The sequence below is a fragment of the Pyrgilauda ruficollis genome, unplaced genomic scaffold (genome assembly GCF_017590135.1).
Source record: "Pyrgilauda ruficollis isolate IOZ18807 unplaced genomic scaffold, ASM1759013v1 scaffold97, whole genome shotgun sequence".
Taxonomy (NCBI): domain Eukaryota; kingdom Metazoa; phylum Chordata; class Aves; order Passeriformes; family Passeridae; genus Pyrgilauda; species Pyrgilauda ruficollis.
The window spans coordinates 1,495,181-1,520,141 of record NW_024531821.1 but is presented as its reverse complement, the minus strand read 5'-3'; the positions used below and the strand labels follow the sequence as shown (position 1 = coordinate 1,520,141).

Here is a 24,961-nt window from a genome sequence, read left to right as displayed (position 1 = left end):
GGGCGCGGCTCGGGGGTCGCGGGGCCGCGGCCGGGGCGGCGGGAGGGGGTTTGTTTACATGTCGCCTCACCCTAGCTTGAAAGGGCCGCTGGGCGGGTGAGCGGCGGGCTCGGCGGCCAATGGGAGCGCGCGCGGCGGGGCAGCCAGCCAATGAGCGGGCGCGGAGGGCGGGGCGGCGGCGGCCGGGGTAGGCTGCGCTGGGCGGCGGGGCGGCCATGTTGGCCGGAGGTGTGTTAGTGGGTCAGGGCCGGGCCGGGGGACAGCGGGGGGACGCGGGCACCGCGCGGGGCCGAGGCCGCGGTGCCCACCCGCGGTGCCCGTCCCTCCGCAGCGCTTTGCCTCAGGGGGGCTGTCCCACCTAAGCGTCGGGAGCGGCCCGGGGCGGTGCCCGCGCACAGGGGGTCCCGTTCCCCGCGCTCAGGGCAGGACGGGGCGCGTTGCCGTGTCCTGCTCCCGGCCCGGCCCCGCACATTTGGGTTCTAAAACATCCGAGAATTCCCCGGGCCGCCTCAGGAGCAGCCCGCGGGTCTCAGCGTGTCCCCACGCGGCTGTCGGACACCTCTCCGTGTCTGCTCTAAGCTCACGCCTGTTCCTAGCCGGGAACACCTCGATTAAAGCCCCTTGTGCCACCGAGGACTCAAAGGCAATCTTTATTATTTACCTTTGTCCCCACACGGCTGTCATTCCCCACCCGTGCCCTCCCTGCTCCCTGGCAGCCCACGGCATTTCTCAGGGCAGCGGCTGCTGCAGGGGATCCGGTGTCCGGGCTGATTCCCTGTCCGGGATTATTCCCTGTCTCACTCGGTGTAAAACCCACGGTGTTTATCGAGCCTTCCCCTGCAACAGGCTGGAGCTTGGAGCACTCAGCGCTGCCAGCCGAAATGTGCGATTCTCACTTAAAGCGATCGTGATCTTTCTGTCGCTGCCACTCCGGGGGTAACTTGTTGAAATCATGCTCCACATAACAGGCAGAACTGAATCAGATACTCCTATTGGCTTTAAACACTTCTAAATGTATTAAAGATTGTGTGTAAAAGGCCTCTAAGGTCGCTTCTGAGCATCCTTGTGGGGAAGGTTAATTATGATTATCATTAAATGTGTTTTCATAGTAAAACTTAGAGAGAGGCAGATTCTTTAGAAATGTGGTCGATTTCTATTGTTGGCTCCTTAAGTGAGAAATCAGAATTTCTATGGAAAATAAATCATAGAATCGCCGAATGGTTTATACTGGAAGGGACCTTATGGATTATTTAATTTCAGCCCCCTGCCGTGGGCAGGGACACTTTCCACTATCCCAGGCTGCTCCAAGCCCTGTCCAACCTGGCTTTTGGGATCCAGGGGCAGCCACAGCTGCTCTGGGTGTGATCATTCTGCAAGAAACCTTTCCTGCTAAAATAATCTCAGTGAGATTCCTTTCTAAATGCATAAATAACAGTAGCTCAGAGACCTCAGACATGTCCATAGCCAATAGTTCACCTGAGCCCAGAAGGAATTATTCTGAATTGATGAGAGTGTTCCTGCAGCAGAGGCACCAGGCCCCCTGAACAACCTCCCCAGGTGGTTTTTAAATAATGAGAGAGGCAAACAGCCTGTGAAGGACAGAGATTGAAGTCAGCATTAGCAGGAATTAATTGGAGAGAAACAGAAGCTTTTCCCACTAATAGACTGATGGGATAAATAAGGGAACTCACGGGTTTACATTCCCATGGCCTGTGTGTCTCTGCTCTGTGATTTGGGAAGTTCAGCTGAATATTTTAACATCAAACCTTGATCAGGAGATTTGGCACTGCATAAGAAGTAGTTGAGAGTCAGCATTGGCATGAAAGTTAAACCAAAAGTTTTGTTAAAATTGTAAATTTAAGGTTTAGATCTTGCTATAAAAATCTTCCTGATTGGTTTTTTTAAATCCTTCTGGTTTTAAACTCTTAAGTCATGGGGTTTTTTTTTTACTTTTTGGACAATTTTGACTTACGTGTTTTTCGAATTTGGTGCTGGCTTTGAAGTATTCGGTACAGATACCCCATTTCTAAATTTCTGTGTAAGAGTATAACAATTGTAATTTCACAGTACGAAGAGTAGACCAGACTGTACCGTTCCCTTCATCATAAGACTTGTGTTGCTTTTTGTTTTTTCTTGGAAACTACAGAATTAATTTTTCTCTTAGTCTGAAAGACTCTGTCAGAAAAAAAATATAAGAACAGCCATCCTGTCAGGATGTAGAATATTGCTGGAGATTGGAAGTTGAATTGTTGTTTAATTTTGGTTTTGTTTTTTGCCTTTGCTTTCACCCCACTCTGATTCAGGGGAAAACTACAGCTTAAAAAAAAATTAAATGTTAGTTTTACTACTAATTCTCATATGCAAACAACTCTCCTAACTCTGCAGTGTTATTTTAATAAGGTTTATACTATGACTATTTTAAATTTAACCATTTTTAAAAATGAATTTTAAGTCTGTTAATATAGTTCTAATAAGTTTAACGTGCTGCACATCCCACTCTTGGCACTAAAATAAGAATAAAATCTCAGTCTTTGTTGCAGAACATAGAGAAAAGTGCTTCTAGTAGGAATATATTAATATGAGCATACTTGTTACAAAATATGTAACAGCTGAATGTTTGTTAGTATAAAAAGTAATCACTTGTTTTTGCTTCTGCCTCTTGCCTGACGGTCAATATCAGTGCAGGCTGGGGTACAAACACAGGCTGGGACAGATGCACAGATGGAGCAGCCCTGGGAGAAGGGTCTGGGGGTGCTGCTGGCCAAGAGCTGGACCTGCCTTGGCCCCAGGAGCCCCCCGTGCCTGGGCTGGTCCCCAGTGGGCAGCAGGAAGGGGCTGGCATTGTGCCCTGTGCCCCCCAGGTGAGACCCCACCTGCAGAGCTGCCCCAGCCCTGGAAGGAGCTGGAGCTGCTGGAGAGAGCCCAGAGGAGGCACCAGGGGGTCAGAGGGATGGAGCAGCTCTGCTGGGAGAGCTGGGATTGTTCATCTGGGCAGGAGGAGCTTTGGGGTGACACAGCTGTGGCCTGAAGGGAACCTGCAGGACAGATGGAGAGAGACAATTTACAAGTGACAGGACAAGGGGGAATGGCTTCACACTGACAGAGGGTGAGGTTAGATGGGATAGTGGGAAGGAATCCTTCCCTGTGAGGGTGGGCAGGCCCTGGCACGGTGCCCAGAGCAGCTGTGGCTGCCCCTGGATCCCTGGCAGTGCCCAAGGCCAGGCTGGACAGGGCTGGGAGCAGCCTGGGACAGTGGGAGGTGTCCCTGCCACGGCAGGGGAGTGGAACCAGATGATTTTTAATCTCCCAGCCCAAACCATTCTGTGACTCTGGGATTCCATCAGTTTCTGGGATCTGCTGTTTGCTGACACAGCTGGGGCACCCCCAGAGCTGGGAGCTGGCGTTGGCATGGGGGGTCCCTGAGTTCTGTGCTCTTCTGGGGCTCTGCTGCCCGGGGCGGTGGGTGTGTGGTTGCAGACCAGAGCTTCTCTTTAGAGCTGTCACTTCCAGGTCTTGAAGTCTGTCTGCTGTGGGCGAGTAGGATTGGAAAAATACCCCTGGAGGGGGAAGGGATGGTCAGTGGAGGAACAGGAACAGAGACAGTGAAGTAACAGTTTCCCTCTCCTGAAGGGAAGAGGCTTAGAAGAAGTGAAACAGTCTGAGTATCTTTAGTTCTTTTAAGTGGCAAAGCTCCATCAGACTCAGGGTCTGGGGGTTTTAAGCAGGTATTGTTTTCTCTCCAAGACAAAAAAGAGCATAATGCCTTAGATGCTGGCATTTTAATAGGAATCCTTCATCAACAAGAGGGACTTGGCTGCTTTTGTGAGTCCAGGAATGAGACTGCAGTGCGTGGAAATATATGAAGACATTTTAAGAGTGTCTTTGCTCACTGCTATGAAATAATAACACTAATAAACTTAGAGTCTTTGTGGTGGGGGAGAAAAGTAAAAGAATTTTTTTAAGTCTGGATAATCATTGAAGAATCATGTAAAAAGAAAAAAAAAAAGGAACATTATTCAGAAACAAAAGTAAGAAACATAAACATTCATTGAGGTTGCAGAAGTTCTTCAAAGCCATCAAGTCCAACCTGGGAGTGATTCCCACCTTCTCAACCAGAGCAGAGCCTGGAGTGCCATTTCCAGATGTTCCCTGGACACCACCCTGGGCAGTCTGCACGTTCTCAGCTTGAAGACTGCCCTGAGCAGAGGGTGTTCTGTAACAGAAAACAAGTTGGCACAAACTGTGGAAGGAAAAAAATGTTTTTAAGAAACGTGCAGGGGAATTTCTTGCATGTCTAACTGCAGTATTTAATAAAATGTCCAGATATCACAAACAGTGCAAAGTACGTAATGGTTCCTTCCAAGCACATGGTGTAGTTTTTGTGCTTTCTCTGAAATTCATAGTTGGCCATGAATGTTTCAGCCTGAGCTTTCAGGTTTAGTACTGGCAGGCTCTCGTGAGCTATTTTTTTATACCTGCATCAAAATTGTGACTTTGACAAGCTGTGCTGTGTGATGCAGTCACCATCATGAAAGTGTAATTGTTCCTGTAATGCACTTACAGCAGGCATTTAGCTGCTGGGATAATGAGCACTGTGCAGCCAACAAAACAGCACAGCCAGGCTCCATGTGCCTTTCCAGTGGTACAGAATACACAGCTGAACTGGGCCAGAAATAGCAGCTTTGCTTACAGCCACGGTACAAATGATTCATGCAGGTGACCGAGGAAGACTTTCAGAGGTGTTAAGCTAAAAGCTGAATTTTGGGGTTTTCTCTTCGAGGGGCTTCTTTGGAGGTGCTGTGCTGTGGCAGGAGGGTGTTCTAGTGGCCCAAGATGCAGCACATGCACAGGAGCTGCACTGTGTCCCTACATGCTGCATGTTTGGAGTTCAGCTCCTGCTGCAGGCTGGGTTACACCAGGAATCCCAGCTAATGCACCTGCTGCTCCCCTGTGGGAAATTCAGTCTTCCTGAGCATCCTGGAAACACTGTTCCTCTTCAGAAGGTAAATATTAAATACAGGGGATCATTTTTAATTAGAATTTGTCATTAGATTAATTAGATGTTAACTCTATAGAACAGGCTTTGGTTCCTTGTTGATGGCTGATGGGATTTTAACCAATGTACATGTGCATGCCTCCATCAGTAGCCCAGATTCGTAAATGTTAGAGGGACACAGCTGTTCCTGAGATCACAGAATCATGGAATGGTTTGGGCTGGATGGGACCTTAAATATTATTTCATTTTAACCCCCTGCCATGGGCAGGGACACTTTCCACTGTCCCAGCTTGCTCCAAGCCCCATCCAGCCTAGCCTGGAACACTTTAATGGATCCAGGGGCAGCCACAGCTGCTCTGGGAACCCTGTGCCAGGGCCTGCCCACCCTCACAGGGAGGAATTCCTTCCCAATATCCCATCTAACCCTACTCTCTGTCAGTTTGGAGCCATTCTCCTTGTCCTGTCACCCCATTCCTTGTAGAGTCCCTCTCCACGTGTGTCCCAGGCTCCCCTCAGGTGTCCTGCCCTTCCTCAGGCCCCAGTGAAGGCAGGAGCCTCCTCCCAGGAGCAGAGCTGGGCACTGATGTGACTCCAGACCTGCAGACACAGAACCAGCTCCGGGCCAGGCTCCTTAATCACCTTAATCTGATTTCCCTGCAGGCTGTTTGCTGCCAGAGGAGCAGCACCCTGCCCGCTGCTTCGGGCTCTGTATTCCACCTGTGTCTGCATTTGGGAAGGCATTAATGGAAATTGTCCTGAAGTAGAAATTCCTGCTATATTTATCTTCAGTAATTCTTCGTGCTGCTGTACTTGAGCTCTGCCACAGCTCTTTTAGTTCATTCAGAGCTGCATTCATTATAGATAACACAACAGCTGGACTATTCTTTTCTAACTCAGTCTTGGGCTGAAAGTGCCACTAATGATAAATTCTGTAAGAATGGGACTTTAACTGCAGTCTGCAAATTACTTTCCTTCACAGCAAGTTCCAGTTTGACACCTGTGCTCCCGTATGTGTCATTGACTTGTGCCATACATCTTTATTTACCAGTTCATGAAGAAACACTGGTAGTTAGGTGTAAACAGCAGGAGGCTTTTAACGGTGACCTTGATCTTTGTGGGAAATTTGGAAAGCAGTTGGAAGCAGGGCTGCTTTTTGGGAGCATGAAGGATATCTGGATTGTGCAGCTCCCTGAGGCAATGTCTTTCTTTTCATGGCCTCACTGTGTTTTCCTCCTCCACAGAGCGGCTAAGAAAAATCCTGCCTTGTGGAATAGTTGACTAGATCCTACTGGGATTCAAGTCACATTTAAATATTAATATTATAAAATATAAAAAATGAAATCTAAAGAGAATTACAGGAATAATTGGGTCAGCTGATACACTGCTGTGACCTGAGAGGTCATGCACTGGCATTCTTAAATAGTGCAAGAAGTTTATCACTCCAGTCTTGGAGATAGTAAAAGTATTCTGAGCCTTTAATGTTTGTTTGAAGCATTTGGAAGTGATCCAAAAGCTGGCACCTGGAAGTGGTGGTTGGTTGTTACTGAAATCAGTGTCAGTAGAGATGAAGTTTCACCCCCTTTGCTGGCTGTGTGTGGAACGGCTTGAGGCCCGTGTTCTGACAAAAAACACAACAAAGAATAGCCAGTGAAGAAGCAGCAAATATTTCCTTTCTTTGCCCTTTGTATCATGGAGAACTCTGGCAGTCTCCTTGTGAATGCAGGAGGTGCTTTGGTGGTGATGCCAAAGCATTCATCTGATGTGCTGATGAAAAAGGCATCAATCTGCATGGAAAGAAAGTGTTCAGGTGTTTAGAATCATAACCTTGCCTCTCCCTTTGTGTCTGAGAACATCCCTGTGTTTGTTTTGAAGAACAGACCCCTTCTCCTAGCCCAGGTGAAGTGACTCAGTCATTCCTGCCCCGTCCCCACCTGGGAAGGACCATCCTGCTGTGGTGTGGCCTTTGTGGGTGAAGGGAGACGGGGCTTGCTGAGGCACAAACTTCACTTGAAATGTCACTTTTAAATAAATCAAGGGTTCCCTGGAGGTTTTGGAGCAGAAAGGAGCTTTTCTCCCAAGGAACTGGCTCGTTCACCACAGGGCCCTGTGAGGGGTAGCAAGGGTTCAGCTGAGAACTCCTGTGGAACTGGACCTGGAACTGTTGTTCTTTATATTCCAGCTGCTCTTTGCAAAGCAGGCTGTTTTGATAAGTAAAAGCTTCTTTGCATAGTGTCTGTTTTTACCACAGTCTGATAGTCCATATGCTAAAGAGGACAAACTAGCTGAGATACCATCTGAAAGTGGGAATAATCACGGGGATGCTGTCATGTGCTGCTGGGGGAGGGTTCTGAGCTGTGGGAGAACACTTAGAGTTTACTATTTGTTTTTCAAAAGAGGAGAATAAACACAGCCTGAGCAGATTGCACCAAAGTCTGACTTGGGAGCAATGCTGAGTGAGGGTTTTCCTTACACTGTTCAAAATGCTGGGTTAAGCTCCGAAGAGTCATTAGACAAACATCTGAAGTAGAGCAGGTCTGCAGGAACTCCTAAACTGGTAACACTACCAGTAGATAAATTGGTCCAATTTCAACATATGCCTTAGTTGAATTAATAGAGAAGATATTTTATTAGACAGCTGTGAGCTTGGCAGTTTTTAATTTGTTCTCTTGGGGAAACCTGTCTCTTCTGCTCTGCTGCTGGATGGTTTCTGTGATCCTCTACCACTAGATGTTGCTGTGTGAGTGATTGATGTAATCTTATCTGATGCTGAATGGATTCATCCCTGAAGAAAAGGAGGAGATACCACTGAAACAGCATTTCTGCCTGTTTTGAAATTTGTATTTTGAGACTTCTGCCTGAGACATTTTTAGAGTTTATTGGCTCTGTTACATTAGTCATAAAGGTTGTCTCTCTCCTGGATACCCAGCAGTGTGCTGATTATTGTTCCCAATTTGGCAGGTTTTCTCTTCAGGTGTGTCTATAGAGCTGCTGCTCTCAGCAGAGAGGAGCAAAGGCAACAAAATGTAACTTGGCCAAAAATGTTTTTGCAGCAACTCTGTTCCTTAGCATCTGTAGCTTTTCATTCAATGAAAGATGCCAGGGGAAGAAAATTTCTATACATTCCAGAATGAGAAAAAAATCAACTTTCAGGGGAAATTCTTGCCTTTGGCTGTTTTTTAAGCTTTCACCTTGTTGGTGAAGGATTACTCACCTCCTTGGGGGTTTGCTGTGTTTATTCTGCACAGAAGTCGACAAATAGAAAAGCTCCATCAGGGTGAACTGAAGTTATCCTAAGGAAAAATTTCATTGCATGGATGGTGTAAACTCCCTGAGACTGAAGTAAAGCTGGAAAGGAATCTACAAGTGAATAAAACAAGAAGTTTGGAATTGGATTTGGGGAATCTGGGCTTGGAAATGCCTCAGGTAAGTCTGCTAGGATTTTATTTGCTTCTGTAAATATTTTTGCCTCTGTTTAAGAACATATCTGACCAGCACTAGGAGGGAAGATGTGTAGGAGATGAAAGGATATATATTTTGTAGGGTCCCTGTAGTGTGTGTGGTAGAAGCTGTGGTGCTGCTCTTGGTCCTGTGTTTGTTCAAGCTTCAGCCACGTTGTCTGTGGGTGAGGGAGGATGCCTGGAGAGCAGAACAGCCTTTTATTACTGCAGTGATTCACACTCAGCACACTGAATGACTTTCAGCAGCACAGTGTCTCTGCCTTCCCAACCCTCAGGGTGAGAGCGTCTAGAAGAGAAATTGAGGTCTGGAATTAAATGGGCCTTGCTGCCCATTCCCTGCATGCCCAGTCATCCTGCATAATGCTTTTTTTGCCAAATTTCACTTCGTTCTTGAGAGAGAGGTAACAATCTAGATTTGGTTGTCATAAATTTTGCTTTCCTTACAATTTTATATGGAAGTTTTATGAATTCTAATGGCTCTAAACACAGTCAACACTGCTTCAGTACGAAATGATTTGTATTAGAGGGACTCCCAGATCTTGCCAGTACTGGCCCTCATCTTCTACAAATGCCAACGTATCCCAAAATGTGGTAAACATAAGACTTTGAAAGAGCAGGGAAGAATGAAGGAGCAGTGAATGCTCTTGCAGCTCTGTGGTGGATAGAAATGTGTCCTTTGATTGCTCCTGCATGTTGTCAGCTGCTGCTGAAGCATTCTCTGCCTCTGGGGAATGATGTGCTTATCTGCGGTGCTAAAAACCTTCTGAGACTAGGAGGAATGGTGATCCTCTTTCTGTTTGTTGAAGATGAAAATGTGCCTTTTCATATCATGTTTGAAATGTCTGTCCATTGTGTTGTAGCCCAGTGTGAGTGGAATGGACCCTCCTTTCGGGGATGCCTTTCGGAGCCACCTGTTTTCAGAGCAGACTCTGATGAGCACGGATCTCCTGGCGAGCAGCTCGGATCCAGACTTCATGTATGAACTGGTAGGTCACCTGTGTGTGCCCAGAATTTCATGTCCTCACCAGTTCCTGTAGGAATAAAGGGGTGTTGGTTCAAGAATGCTGGAAAATTATTCATTATTGCTGGCTGCTGGTTAGGGAAGAGCTGGACTGCTTGTCCAGCAAGTGTGATGCTTCTTCAGCAGGCACTTCTTCAAACAGGCTCAAATCCACCTTGCACTCGTGTTCCAAGCCCTGTCCAACCTGGCCTTGGACACTTCCAGGGATCCAGAGGCAGCCACAGCTTCTCTGGGCACCCTGTGCCAGGGCCTGCCCACCCTCACAGGGAATATTCTGCTTCACCCAAGTTGTGAATGCAGGGGGAAGGAAAATAAAAGTTGGCTCACAAGCTACTTGTATGAGCATTCCCTTTTTCATTTTCTCCCTGCATCAAAGGAGAAAGGTCATTAATTGGTCATGTTAGAATGAGGTTTTCCAGGAACTGATAAACTCAAGTGTATTCTGTTACGCACACAGCAAAGATTGACCTAGATTATAGAGATGCTTGTGATGTCTTTCATATTTTAAATACATGGATATTGGTACTGGTTTAGTTCCTGATGAGGAGATGGATTTGCAATAGCAAAAAAATACAGTGTTATAGGAAGAGCAGTGTCTTCAGAAAGACCTGTCGCTGAAGCACAGGAGCTGAACTTCATTCTGACCTTCAAAAGAAGCTTTTAGTTGAAAGCTGAAGTCTCTTCCTCTGTCACCACTCTCCCATACTTCACTGGAATTGAGCTCTCCTTACCAGGTTAAGGAGAGGAAAGAGATGGTGATACTTTATTTGTATTAACTTTTAACTTACCTTATTGTGCACAGGACAGAGAAATGGACTACCAGCAAAGCTCCAGGGACAACTTGCTTTTCATGGAGGACTGCAAAGACCTTGAGAACTTGGAGTCTTTTACAGACATCCTGGACAAAGAAGCTGCTTTCACCTCCAAGTGGGAGCAGTGGGATACCTACTGTGAAGACCTAACTAAGTACACTAAGTTAACCAGCTGTGACATCTGGGGAACAAAAGAGGTGGATTACCTGGGCCTCGATGACTTTTCAAGCCCATACCAGGATGAAGAGGTGATAAGCAAAACACCCACACTGGCTCAGCTGAACAGCGAGGACTCCCAGCCTGTCTCAGATTCACTCTATTACCCTGATTTGCTCTTTAGTGTGAAACAAAACCCTTTAAATCCTTTGTTACCTGGCAAAAAGATGGCGAGCAGAGCAGCGGCGCCGGTCTGTTCCTCCAAGAACGTGCAGGCTGAGGCCGCGCTGTCGGACTGTGCCCAGAAGGCCAGCAAGCCTGGCAGCCAGCCTGCTTCCAGTACACAGATCATGGCCAAGACCAACGTGTACAGCAGTGAAAAGGTGAACATTCACGTTGAATGTAAAGACTATGTTAAAAAAGCAAAAGTAAAGATCAACCCCTTGCCGCAGAGCAGGCCCGTGCTGAGCCAGGCGCACGCTGACGCAGCCAAGGAAAACACCTGCTACTGTGGGGCTGTAGCAAAGAGACAGGAGAGAAAAGGACTCGAGTCCCCCCATGGCCACAGCACAACTCCTGGTTTGCCTTTTAAAGAGACTCAAGAGCTGCTCCTCAGCCCTCCCCAGGAGAGCCCAGGGCTGGCTGTGGGGGAGAGCAGCCTTTCCGCCAGCACGTCCGTGTCGGACTCCTCGCAGAAGAAAGAAGAGCACAATTATTCTCTTTTTGTAACAGACACTTTGGGTGAACAGTCAGCCAAAGCAGAGCCCGAGGAGGAGGAGGAGGATGAGGACGATATTGAAGATGAGGACCACGATGAAGGATTTGGCAGTGAGCATGAGCTGTCTGAGAACGATGATGAGGAGGAGGATTACGAGGACGATAAGGACGATGACATCAGCGATACCTTCTCAGAGCCAGGTACCAGCACAGCTGGGCTTCGGTGACGTGGGGGTGATGGGTTTGTCCTCTGAGTGGGAAGGAAAGCTTTTAACTCCTGGTAGTTACAGATGAGCAGCACTGATCTTAAGTTGTGAACTCTCCTCCCACGTTTTCTAAGTGCGTTGCAAAATGCAATTTATTCAAAGCATGCAAAGTCTCTGTTGCCCTATTTCGTGAAAAACTGCATCAACTGTGGTTGTGCAACAAAAATAATGATAGAGAATACAGGAAGCCCAGCTGTAGCCTGAGGTTAGAGCAGCTGCCTGCAAGTGTGGCCTTCTTTTCTGTTGTAGCTCTCTGGTAGGATGTGCAGAGCTTTCTAGCTCTTCTTGTAGCTGTGAATTTATCCAGAGTTGGATCTGTCAGGATGAAGTCACATCCGGAGTAAAATGATTTCATAATTATTTAAGTCCTCCTTTCAGGTACGGTTTTTCCACAGACTCCAAAGAATGACTGAAATTAATAGAGTTATTTCTAGGTGGTTTCAGCAGTAACACTTAGTGGGGGTCAGAGGATACTGAATTTCTCTCTCCTGCCTTTAAAAATGGAGTTCTAAGAGCAGGAATAAGAATTAACCTTCACCTAGAATGTAACAAAACAGTAACATTGTATAAAAATAAATTCTGCAGGGAAAACAACAGGATTGTACCCAAGTATTAATTTCACTTCAGAAAGTATTACAATATTCACATCTTATAAATGCCCTGTAGTAGAGAATAAGAATTAAAGTATTCAGACATTTGGCAACATGTAACTTGGAGGGGATAAAGCAGCTGAAATTTTTCCTTGTTGAGAACAGCAGCTTCCCTAAAGCTTGTCAGTGTTTGTCATAATGAACTCTCAGATGAAATTATTTTCTAATTAGATTTCCTGCGTTGGCATTAAACTCGTTAAGCATTCTGCCCTTTATGCTGCTTTCACATGCACACAACACATTTTTATTAACATTTTGAAGCCTTTTCCTCCCTTCTGAAGTGAACTCCCCTCTGCTTTCTGGGGCCCTGAGCAGCTGTTCCAGCTCTGCAGCCCGTGGGGGATGTGTTGCACTGGGAGCCTGGTGCCTGAAAAAGAGAGGTTGTGTTAAATGCTGTGGGTGGAATTAATTAATTAATGATTTTACTGACCGACAATCCACATTCTGCAGCAGTAGCTGAGGATCTGGGCTTGTCCAAGCTTGCCAAACCCTTCCATGAATGAAGCCTAAAACCATTCACCTCAAATGTGGTCATACTAAAAATTTTATCATCTATTTGTCTGTTTTAGGAAATAACATATCCAGGTATTCTGATCATGTCACTTTTGTATTTTGTGTTGCTTTTTTACCTCTAAAGGTAAATATTATGGGTAAAGTATCCAAAAATAGGTATAGTACAGGAAAATGAAACCTTCCACAGGTCTGAAAGCAAAATGAGTTGGTATTTTGAGTGAGGATGTAATTTACTGAAAGGACAAAAATCTGCTAGTTATTGCTGACCCTCTGATGTTTTTTTATACATAATTTCCTTTTGGTTATTCTTCATGTATGCTTTTAGTGTGAATGAAATGCTTTCTTCAAGTGTTATCTGAGGAAATATTTAGATATAGTGAAGGAAAAATAGCTAAAAATGTGACTGGCTCTCAGGCAAGTTTGGACAACAGTGTTTTTATTACCACCATGACACAAATTTAGCAATTTTGGTCTCCTGCAAAGGGAATTACCAGCCCAGACCTTTTCTAGCATTTATACATGGTGGTTTTGCTATTACTGAGTATATTTTTCCTATGTCATTTAGTAGACTTTTTAAATTACTGTTCCTGCCATCGAGTAGTCAGGAGATTCCAGAAATGGGAAATAAAGCAATTTATTCATTGTCAGTACCACTGGAGAAGAAATGAATGAAAAAATGCTGATAGAGACACAGAGATTGTTTTAAGAAGCTGCATTGGGTCAGTCTGAGCACCTGGAGCATCAGCTGGGGAAAGCACTGGGGAGGATTTGCCAGAAGCCTCTGTGCTGAAGGGATGGAGGGCAGGAGCTCTGGCTTTGTTTCACTGGGGCTATTTTTGGCTTTCACCTGGTGAGATGCAGGAGTCACGTGCACCCTGTTCTCTGTTCTGCTTCATTTAAACCTGAAACCACAGGGGGGGATGTGAAGGAGGACTTTTAGGAGAGGGTTGTGAAGGGCTTCAGAGCTAAATGCAAGAACCCTTTCAGATTTCTTAGAAGCCTGCCCTGCTGTGTGATCTTTGCTGAGAGGAGGCATAAATACAGTGCAGAGCAGCTAAACAAGTTTGTGTGAGGTTAGGACACTGCTCTGGGTTCTTTTATGTAACTTTATAATGGCAGCAGGTCAGCGTTGGGCTTGCAAGGCAGGATGTATTAAGTCAATGTAATTGAAGTTGCTAACTTAATTACAGTTTGAATAAGCAAACAGGAAGTCCTGATTTTAACCTTGTTGTACATTTGTACACTTCAGCTCTTACAGAGATTTGTTTTCATTGGTTGGATTAATTCTGTGTTATCATGAAGATGGGCTCAATTTATGTATTTCTGTATAATAAGTTACATAGCTTTTTTTTTTTTAGGTGGAATGTCAGTGGGCTTTTTGAGTGTATTTTGATACTTTTGTCAAACAGCATTTGAGTGAAATGGAGCTACAGTTACAGATATTTATGGTATTTGAAACTGTATTTAATGTAAATTGTCAATTATTTTGGCTATACAGCACAAATGTTTTATAAAGCATGTTTCATTGTTTGGTTTGCCTTTAAAATCCTGCCTTTCCAACAAACCAGGGAACCCACGTAAATGAGTTGATGAAATTATGAGAAACAGAACTTCAGGATGGATTTCATCCTTCTGCATACCTGACTTCTATTTGTGCTTTGGGTTATGATGTGAGAGTCAAACCAAAGCAAGAAAGTTTGTTTTTCCTCTTTCAACTGGTTTTTCAAGTGCAAACAGACTAATTGAATGGAGTGTTTTAAAAGGAAGAAAGTGTTCTTTGTGCTGCTGGAAGATGAAGCAGAGCTGAAGCATATGGGGTCAAGGCTTGCTAAGCCCACAGTCCATGCATGGGTGGCTTTTCCTTCAGCTCTATCACACTATGTGATGTTTAGAAATGCTCCTTTTTGAGTAAATGTAAACTAATATTTAGCACAAAAGGTCGTGCAGTGGTTTGAGAATTTTTTTAACCTTAGTATAGATTATCTTTATTTTCTGAAGCATATCTGGGGTTTGAAAACCTGTGGTTTGGGTTCACATAGTTATAGTAAAATATTTCTGTGATGTGGGCAGTGGCATTACAATTTCCATGTCCTTCATGAGCAGTTCATGATATCAAGTGCATCGTAATTCACCTCTAAAATTCTGTACAGCTTTACTGAGGGTCATTTCTTCTCATGCCACTAAAGAGGAGGAAGAGGTTGAACAGTGGGTCCAGATCCCTTCAGCTTAGGTGGCCCTTTGGTCACTGTCCTGATACCAGAGCCCCTTTCTCCAGCCTAGGAGGGATCAGTGCTTGGATTTATTCCCTGCAGGTCTTTGGACTAAAGGAGCAGCAGGAGTTGGACTCAATCCTGTGGGCCTCTTCCAACTCAGAGTGTTCTATAATTGAATAATTTTTTTCTTTTTTGTCTTTTGCTAATCCTTTTTATTTAATCTGCTTCTCTTTCCATGCTTTTTGTCAAATGTGGAGGTGAGTTAGGATTGTGTTCCTGCCAATTCATGGGGAAAATTGTCAGGATGGGTGAACGTGGTCCAACATCTGCACAAACAACATCTGTCTGTACTTGGCACTGCTGGGATTGTGGGGGACTACAGCTTAGGGGGTCAGAGAACACAAAGAGACTTTAAATGCATAAATAATTCTGTTTTTTTCAACTAATGAAGCCCCATCAGTGGCTCAGTGTCTACCCTGGATTTAAGGCAAGTACCCAAGAGCAGTTGATGCTGGAAACCGAGTGTTAGATAATGCAAAACAGAACTGGCTGTGGTTTTGCTCTCAACTTGAATCCTCAGTCTGCTGCTAAATGGCTACAAACAATTCTGTCACCAGCATATAAACAACCCCTGCATCCTTTTAGGGTATGAAAACGATTCTGTGGAGGATTTGAAAGAAATGACTGCAATATCCTCTCGGAAAAGAGGCAAGCGAAGATACTTCTGGGAGTACAGCGAGCAGCTGACACCATCCCAGCAGGAGAGGATGCTGAGGCCATCTGAGTGGGACAGAGACACCCTGCCCAGCAACATGTACCAGAAGAATGGGCTCCACCATGGTAAGAAATCCTCATTCTGGTCACAGATGACTGTTTTCTCCTTGTGACACCGTCAGAAGCCAAGTTGCGCTCCTTGCGAATGCTGAGAGGTTTTGGCCGTGAAAATTCAAGCGCTGTAAGTCTGTTCCTCTGCAGTGCCCAGGGAAGGCACAGAGAGCACACAGAAGGGACTTTCAGTGTGGTTTCTTCCAGAGGAGTGTGGATGAATTGAGAATTGTGACTTCCAAGGGCTCTCAGTGGAAACCCCGAGAGTTCAAAGCTTTCTCAGTGTGATACTGTAAATATTGGATGGTGACTTGACTGGTGTTTGCTGCTCGTGGCTGTTCCTGTCAGTGCTGCCTGTGTTAGCAGGAGGCTGGGAGGGCTCTGGGGTGCCAAGTTCAGGGGACTGGTATGAGCTGAGGACAAGCACTAAGGCACAGCTGTCTCTCTCTGCTTCTCCCTCCTTGTTTTCCCCCTGTGAATGCAGCACAGTGAAGCAGTTACTTCTCTGGGAATAATCCATTTCCTTAAGATGCCCTCTTAGAAACTTAAACCAGTTGCTCTAATAGCTGATTTATTTCCAGTGAGCAATTACTGCACCACAAACATGATTAACATCACCCAAAGCAAACTCTTAGGGGTATTTTTGTTTTCTTCTCACAGGACCTCTTTTAGGCTGCTCCATTTGATTTTGGCTTTGAAGGAGCAATTTAAACCAACTTCCCTGGTTGTAAGGTTAATGTTCCCTTAGAGTTGAAAATTACTGCCTTTAACATGGCAATTGGCCTTCTCTTAAATCATAAGATTTTGTTGTTGTTGTTGCTGTTACCTGTAGATTTATTCAGGGAAGAAAGCAATTTTTAAAATGTCCTTAGTTTTTAAAAGCTTCTTTATCCTGTAGTGAAATATCAGTACCTAAAGTCCAATCACTGCTCTTTCTCATGATGGAGCTCTGAGCAACCTGGTCTGGTGGAAGGTGTCCTTGCCCATGGCAAGGGGGAGAAAAAGATGATTTTAAGGTCCCTTCCACCCAACCATTCTGGGATTCCATTATTTTATATTTGTTAGCCAACACCAAATAACTAAACATTCTCTGAGGACTCAAACCCACCAGACACTTGACCACTTGACCTTTAAGTCAAGTGCAAAACCAGGCCTTAAATAGCTTCAAATACATATAATAAAAAAAGGTTTACTGGCATTTATGTGGATCATTTCATGTCAGCATTGCTGAAGATTTTTTCAGCACCAGGCCTCAGTACTCTTTCTGTGTACAGGACTTTGGTAACAAGATTATTTAGGAGTTTAATCCGCTGGAGTGTGCAGGAGGATATTTTGGCTGCATATGAGTTAACAAATTTACAGCTGGAGCAAAACAACAGGGTTTGAACTTGTGACATAGATTTTTCAGCAGAGTTGTGTGTATGCTCTCTGTCACATCCAGTGGGCTGGCCAGCAGCATTTGCTCTTATCTGATCTGGATAGAATATGAATTGTACAAAGCTCTTTGTGTGGAAATGCTTTTTGTATCGTGAGAGGCCATGGGGATCACCTGATTCCGGCCCATTCTTCTGCAGTGAACAAAGGAACTCAAACTGCACCCAAAAAATGCCTATTTTAGAGTGTGTATGTATTATGTCACTTCCCTACCCATTTTTCTGCATATTTAAAACAGGAAAATACGCAGCAAAGAAGTCACGGAGGACTGATGTAGAAGACCTGACTCCCAACCCCAGAAAACTCCTCCAGATTGGTAACGAGCTGAGGAAGCTGAATAAGGTGATCAGTGACCTGACACCTGTCAGTGAACTTCCCTTAACTGCCAGGCCCAGGTCAAGGAAAGAAAAGAACAAGTTGGCTTCCAGGTATGCATTGGGTAGAGCTGCAGGGATGAGAAAATTTGGATTGCTACATGTGAGTGATAAAGATCTAAATAATTTTTGCCTAAAGAAATTCTGCTTCATGTGGCAGCTCCTGCAATGGGAGTGGCAGTTTATCAAATGGGAGTTACCAGTTTACCAAATGGGAATTTCCAGTTTATCAAAAAGCAGAGCAGCTGGCACCTTGGGAGCTGTGGTTTGCCTGTTTCCTATATAGGGATGTGTTTCTACTGGAATTGGCTTCCTCAGCTGTGGGGAAAACAGCTGGGACAGTAGCAAATTCCACAAGTGTCAAATGCGAGCAGATGCAGGCAGCAGAGTGTTTTCAGTGCAGGTGAGTGAGGATGGATGAGTTTGTGCATCACAGCTCTGGGAGGGTTGGTTGATGACTTCATGTGGCTCTTACTACTCTGCAATTTCTGGTGGTGCTCTAATTTTTCCCCTCTTCTTGCCACAGGGCTTGTAGACTAAAAAAGAAAGCCCAGTATGAAGCCAATAAAGTTAAACTCTGGGGTCTCAACACGGAATATGGTAAATACAACTCTTCACATCTTAATTTTCCTTTTGTTTGGGCAAGTCTGTGTTTTGCACCGTGATGTAACCTGGCTCATAGAGAAAAGAGTTGGTACAAATCCAACAATTCTGGTGATACAAAACCAGCTCATTGAATGAAATTAATGTAACTTGGGTAACTTGAGCTACTTTGCAGGTGTAAATTATGTAAATGTATGCATGTTGTGTAAATAATTTTGAAAATATTGGTAATATTTGATGTAAACTATTACATTTAGTTTTACAGTAAGTATGATGTGACATCTTTGACACAGATAGCTGTGTGTGGGTAACTGTGAATCCCTTCCAGGGGAATGTGATGTAAAGCTAATCCTTTTTTTTTTCTTTTCCAGATAATTTACTCTTTGTCATCAACTCCATTAAACAAGAAATAGTTAATCGGGTGCAGGTACCTAAAGATGACAGAGGAATCAACATGGAACAAAAGTTGAACATACTTATTAAAGACACTCTTGGTAAGCAGTGAACATTGTGTATTTACCTGGATATGAAGATGTAGAATCATAAATGCCCTGAGAAACCCCAAAGCTCATCCCATTCCACCAGAGACACCTTCCACTGCCCCAGGCTGCTCCAAACCCCAGTGTCCAACCTGGCCTTGGGCACTTCCAGGGATCCAGGGGCAGCCACAGCTGCTCTGGGCACCCTGTGCCAGGGCCTGCCCACCCTCACAGGGAGCAGTTCCTTCCCAATATCCCATCCGTCCCTGCTCTCTGGCAGTGTGCAGCCATTCTGTGTCCTGTCACTCCATCCCTTGTAAAAAGTCTCTCTCCATCTTGTTGTCCTACTCAGGCACTGTGAGGCCACAATGAGGTCACTCCAAAGCTTCTCCTCTCCAGGCTGAACAACCCCAATTCTCCCAGCCTTTCTTCCCAGCTCTCTGATCATCCTGGTGCCTCCTCTGGGCTTGCTATATTTGATTGCAGAGAATTTCTGATACAAAGGAACAAATGAATCCTTTCCTGAATCCATTTGTCCCAACCAAAGTGTCCCCTGGCTTTGTGTCACCTGTAGTGATGCCTTGTGAAGGCTGAGCTAGAACAGAGGCCAGACAGAGTTAAAAAATAAAGCAGGGATTTATTGAAAGGCCTCAATGGATGCACTTGGGCAGTACAAGAGCCCAGCCAAGGCTTGCACCCAAGATGAACCCAAATGGTCCCAAAATGGATAACCTCTCACGGGGTCTCTCCCTGGGATCAGCTCTGCTCCATGCTACAGCAGCACAGGATCTGAAAATAAAAAAGCTAAAACCTGAAGGCATCAGTAGGAATGTGCCATGAGCAGTGACCTGAGAGCAGCTTCTCTTCCCTCCCTTTCAGGACTTCCTGTAGCTGGACAGACCTCAGAGTTTGTGAACCAGGTGCTGGAGAAGACAGCGGAGGGAGACCCCACGGGCGGCCTGGTGGGGCTGCGGATACCCATGGCCAAGGTGTAGCACAGGGCTGGAGCTGCTCCCCGGGCAGGTTCTGCCTGTGCTGCCGAGTTCCTCGTTGTAAATGGCATTCTGGTCTGCATGTCAGCTTAGCATTCTGTAAACACTCACCTGTAGGTTCCATTGGTTTCAAGTAACAGTGTAGGAAAACAAATCACGGCGTGGTAGAAAATGCTGCGGAGCATTTTTGGACCATAAACCAGATAGTTTCAAAGCTGCTTCAAGCTCAAGGGCAGAAATGAGAGTTCTCTTTCAAATGATCTAGGACCAGAATATATCACTTTTGTTTTAGAAGCAAAAATATGGGTTTGCTAGAGAAAATATTTTAGCATTTGCCAGACATTGTGACAGGTTTATGGTCCAAGTGAAGTAAGAGGAAGCATTTTTTTGGTGAAGCTGTCAATGTAGGGAGTTTTTTGTTCTTTTTTTATTTTATTTTTAAGTAATGGGATTTTCTTTTCTTGTTCTTAAAAAAACCAATAAGCTTTCTTTGCAACCATTAACTTGTACATAGCACACACAGCATTAGAGCTAGTGTGCCATATAAGACTTTAATTTTCTGAGCTTAATAGAGTATTTAAATGTCCGTGCAAGCAAGAGAAAAAAAAAGTATATTCTTTGTGCCTTGTATTTTGTGGGGAGAGCTATCAGTATAAGCTGGTAAAGTTTTGTATGAAGAAAACCCTGAGGGGCAAAACCGAGCTGTATAGATGGTGAGATTTTAGGTTTTAATGTATTTGTTCCAGCTCTTAAAAATTTTTGAATGTATATAGGAATATGTTGAAAATGTAGATATATGCCACAGAGTCTATGTATTGTATAAAAGATGGCTCTAGAAAACTCAATTTCGGTACTTTGGCCGGAAGAAAACAAATACTTGCACATTAATGCGATTGTTTATTTTTGTACCAAAGACAAATGCAACTGATATGGCGAACTGCCAGTCTAAGTAAAGTTTTGCACAGCTTATATGATACTGTACTGAATGTAAAAACAAAAGAAAAAAAGAAAAAAAAATTAAAGGTCAGGGTTAGGGATCTTACTGAACTGTGAATTTTTTTGTTTGGGTCCAATTATCTACAGAAGGAGCATTCATACATAACAATATTATTTTGCTGTTCTTGTAGTTCGCTTCCATGGTAGATAAGTTGGTGGCCGTCTTGGAGTCTTTAAATCTTTTTTCTCTGCACTTACTGTAGGAGATTTTAATATATTTGGATTTTAGTAAGCTATTGGTAAAATAGTTTTCGACTTTGAGAATTTAAAAAAAAAGTATTTAGCTTGTTGTAGTATACTTCCACCAAACAACCAAAATAAAATTATTTTTATTGTAACATGTATATATGTAAAGAAGAAAAAAAAAAGAGCTACAAATATCTAATTCCTTAGTTGCCACTTTTCCAGTTGATGTATTATTATGCATGTGATGTTTCCAAGGATCAACACAGGCTTCAAACAAAACAAAAAAAAAAATTTATAGACTTTTATATTTTTGTACAGGTATTTCGAAACTAGCTTCTTCAGACTTATATGTGACTTATTCTTGTTAATTCAGTAGTTTCTATGATTGAAGACTATTAACACAAAGTTCTTATTTGCTCTTCTGCTAATAAGAGTTGGCTTTGTAGTCAGTGTTAACGTACAGATAAAAGCTTTAGCCTTTGATGAGAAAGTCCTTTATCTCAAGGCAAGATCATTCTCTGGTTTCATGGACCCCCCCCTCCTTTTCCTCCCTATTCTTTCTCTCCCTATTTAAAGATGACAGAACACTGTTTACTGAAAATAGAAATACCAAATATTTTCAAATGTAGCTGCTGAAAAAAAAAAATGCAAAAGTCCATGAAGGCTTTCTCCCCACTCCCTTTGGGGAACTTCTCCACTTTGTTTCTGGTTTGTCTGAGTTTGTTTGTACTGTGATTCCTTTTTGTTTATAAGTAGATTATTTTTATATCCGAGCTTGTACTATAAGAGAAAAAAAGCCTGAATCGGTAACAGTGCAGGAAGAGTGGCCGGTGAAAGTGGTGGCCCTGCCACACTCACAGCTTCCTTTGTACCTAAATATTTTGGAAGACTCAAAAGGGAGGAGGAGGCCAAAATACCACTACTGAGCTGTACAGAAAGTCTTTCCTACGAGAGACTGAACAAATACCCAGGGCAATTTAGGCAAAACTTTGTAAATCCACTTAAGGCTTGCAAAATCTGAGTGGAATGTGGGTGTTTTCCTTCGAGGTGTTTGTTTGTTGTTGTTGTTCAGGTGAGGTGAGAGTTGGCTGCTGCTTTCCACGGTGGATCTGGTGTGTTCCTCTTGTTCTTGTGGAGCTGCCCAGGGCCCCAAAAACCCCGACAGAGAATGTGTCCTGTGAGGTGCAGGCTGTGCCTGAGCAGGGCTGGCACACAGGGCTTGTCCCTGAGCTCCATCCAAACCCTGCAGGCGAGGCAGCATCTGAGCATGGAGAGAGAGCAGTTTGAAATCAGGTAAAAACTTCTGGGACAAATTCAACTGACAAGGTATTTAAAAGCCCCCCCTTTTTTTACTGCCTGGGAATCCTGGGCAACACACAACTTTATAGCTTTTTATTTTTGTCTGAAAACCAGACTATGATTTTGGTCTCGCATTTCAAAGTAGACTTTGAATCTTTAGTGAGTTCCATACCCTCGCATTTCAGTGTTTCCTATGTATTATTTTAAGTTAAAGCTTTGAAATAGTTGAGCTTTTTAATGTTGACACTTTATTTTGTAACTATTTATATGTATGTATATCTTAGAAAAGCACTTTGTTTAAAAAAAAAAAAGGAGGAAAAAGAAAAAAAAAAAAAAAAGAAACTGCGTTTTATATGATTCCTGCCACTTGCTGCTAACTCTGGGCTGGTCAGAATGCTGCAGCGATACTTGAGATAATAAAACCTGGCAGTAAAATGTAGAGTAAAGATAAGACCTTTTGCTGGTTTAACTTTATCATAAAGGTGACATAGGCAAGCTGTGCAGCTTTACATTTTAACCAGGGGACTCTGTGGCATTTAAACCGTCTAGAAATGGTTGTACTTTAATGCCAGTAACAATCTGCTTCCTCTAGTGTCATTAAAATATATACATTTAGTGTATACTTATCACAAACAAAAATCTTATAAGGGTATAAAAACCAACAAATGTACATGTTCTGTTTTTTGGCAATTGTGGCATGCGTTTTGGGGTGATCTTTAGAGAAGACCATTTTCTAAAGATTTTCAGTGTTCATACATAATATGTGGATCTTAATGAAGTCCTGGGTTGTTTTTTTTTTTTTTGTTTGTTTTTGAGTGTAGGCATTGTGAATATTCACTTTTAATCCTATATCCAAAAACGATGATCTATTTTTTGATTTAATACAACCAGAAAGCTCTTCCTTTTTCTGATACACTGGATTCTCTAGGATTTGTTTCCATATTAAAAGCATGCTGTCATAACTGCTCTTGTCGAGATCTCGTCAGTCTGAACGTAGGTGCCACACTTGGAATCGATGGGCTGCTTGTTCTGCTGTACCATGTATGACCCTCGTCCTTCCCCTCCCTTCATGACAGATGATGATGTGGCTTTATATTGTGCCTTACTTGTACATCTAGAACTAAGTGTTTTTCATTCCCTCTGAACTCGTCCAAGCTTCTGAGGTGGAATCAGAGCTGATCTAAGCGTGCTGGAGCGAGTGCGGACAGGGCTGATTGCAGTTTCTCTCAGTAGTCCTTTTGTATTTTATGGAAGACCAGTTTTTGAATGGCCTTGCAAAACGTGGGGGTGCTCCTGAAGGGTGTTTTTAAACCCGAAACCCCTTTTGCTAACGCTTCCTTTTATGGTTTATTGAACACATTTACTGATACTTGGTGAGTACTTTTTGTTTTTTGGGATGAGAGAGACTTAATACTAAAGCTATGTTTACGTGTGGATGGGCTGGATTTTCTTATCATACCAGTTGAAATCATTGTGATTTAATAAAGTTGTATTGCTGTAAAGCTGATGTGAGAGTCAGGCTCAGCTGTGTTCAGTTCCTAATTTATAGATTGACTTTTTTCCATATTAAGAGGGCCAGGGAAAAGTTGGTGTTTTTAAAAAAAAAAGCAAACAAACAAAAAACCAACCTAAAATGGATGAAAGGTCTTTTAACTAACCTAAAAGCAAACAGACACTTTGGAAATGTAGAGGTGTCAGTTTAAAATTTGTTTTTAAAAGACACCCCCCAGTATTTATCAAATATTTGCCTTCATTAATGAAACAGCTTATTCACAGCTATAATGACTGGATGTGCTTTTCCATAAATCATTTAAACATAGCTATTTTTTGGTTTTGTTTTTTTTTTTAAAGAAGCTGTAAAAGGTTTTATCAGGAGAATTTCCAGGGGTTGTATCCAAGCTGCCTCCAGCAGAAATAGCAAATGCAGTTCTGTTCCTCAAACGTGCTTGCTCGTCTTCCTGAAATTCTGCTGAGGCACAACCCAGTTCTGGACCGTGAATGTCAGGATCTGTATTTGGCCTTGAGACCCGAGTTTCAAGAGTGCATCTAAGCATGATTTGATCTTCTTTTGAAGTTGGAGGCTTCAGTTGGAATCACCTAGTGGAGTGTGCTGCTAGATGTGGTCTTGGCTTGTTGACACAGCCTTGCACACAGCTGAGGTTTATTTTGTTTACCCCAGGGATCGTGTGAAGTACATTTCAAACAGTTGCTGCCTCAGTGACTGATCCTTCTTGTAACTGTATTAAGGGCATTAGTCTGTTGAGAAAACACCACTCTTGAATATCTCCCAATGGAAATTGGGATTCTACAATGTCATTAATCAAAGATGGCACTTTCAGGCTGTATCTTTGCAGCAAACAAAAATCTCTGTCTTTCTACAACCTGCATTTCACAATATGCCATGTTTTCCCTCCAGTGCTTCGAGAAGGTGTCTTTGCACTCTGAATATAATCCTCAGCCTCTTAGACATCCATGAACTTCCATGGGAGCAAATACTGACTCTGAATTTATTGTCTTTCTAACAAGCTATGGAGCTAAAAGTGGAACCAGAGCTCTTTTAAGCCACGCTTGCATTTCTTTGTTTCCCCCATAAAAGAAAAAAAAACCCAACAAAATTCCAAACTTCTTAGATAACATCATTGTTCATAGTTTTTCTGGAGTGTAAAGTAATTTTTAGTTGGGTATATTTAAAGTCAAATTTGTGTGACTTAACTAGCTCCTGTAAGAAAAACTTCTGGATTGGCTTTTCTGGTGTTGGAAAAAGCACATCCCACCCTATCAGAATCTTCTGTTTAGGAAACAGAACCTAGTAAGAAAACTTAATTTTAATCTCTCTTATAATGATGGATTTTCATACATTCTGATTGGAATAATCTATCTTCCTGGAATATTATATATCCAAGGAAAAATTCTTGCTCAGTATTTGTGGTTGGGTGAACTCTTAAGGCTGATGGCACACGCAGATGCAAAA

General features: G+C 43.5%; 2 protein-coding genes across 2 annotated transcripts in view; one reads left to right on the top strand and one right to left on the bottom strand.

The window, feature by feature from the left end:
- LOC121365604 (basic proline-rich protein-like) overlaps window positions 1-5,286 on the bottom strand; it is a 6,539-nt gene extending 1,253 nt beyond the window's left edge. The window contains exon 1 of the mRNA XM_041489946.1: window positions 1-5,286. Within this exon, the coding sequence (XP_041345880.1) occupies window positions 1-217 (217 nt within the window). The 5' untranslated portion in view covers window positions 218-5,286.
- CREBRF (CREB3 regulatory factor) overlaps window positions 1-24,585 on the top strand; it is a 25,838-nt gene extending 1,253 nt beyond the window's left edge. Inside the window, exons 2-9 of the mRNA XM_041489856.1 lie at window positions 8,242-8,419; window positions 9,315-9,440; window positions 10,278-11,361; window positions 15,448-15,642; window positions 17,300-17,489; window positions 17,962-18,035; window positions 18,410-18,532; window positions 19,397-24,585. Of these exons, the coding sequence (XP_041345790.1) occupies window positions 8,411-8,419; window positions 9,315-9,440; window positions 10,278-11,361; window positions 15,448-15,642; window positions 17,300-17,489; window positions 17,962-18,035; window positions 18,410-18,532; window positions 19,397-19,512 (1,917 nt within the window). The 5' untranslated portion in view covers window positions 8,242-8,410 and the 3' untranslated portion in view covers window positions 19,513-24,585. The remainder of the gene's footprint in view (window positions 1-8,241; window positions 8,420-9,314; window positions 9,441-10,277; window positions 11,362-15,447; window positions 15,643-17,299; window positions 17,490-17,961; window positions 18,036-18,409; window positions 18,533-19,396) is intronic.
- The last annotated feature ends 376 nt before the right edge of the window (window positions 24,586-24,961 follow it).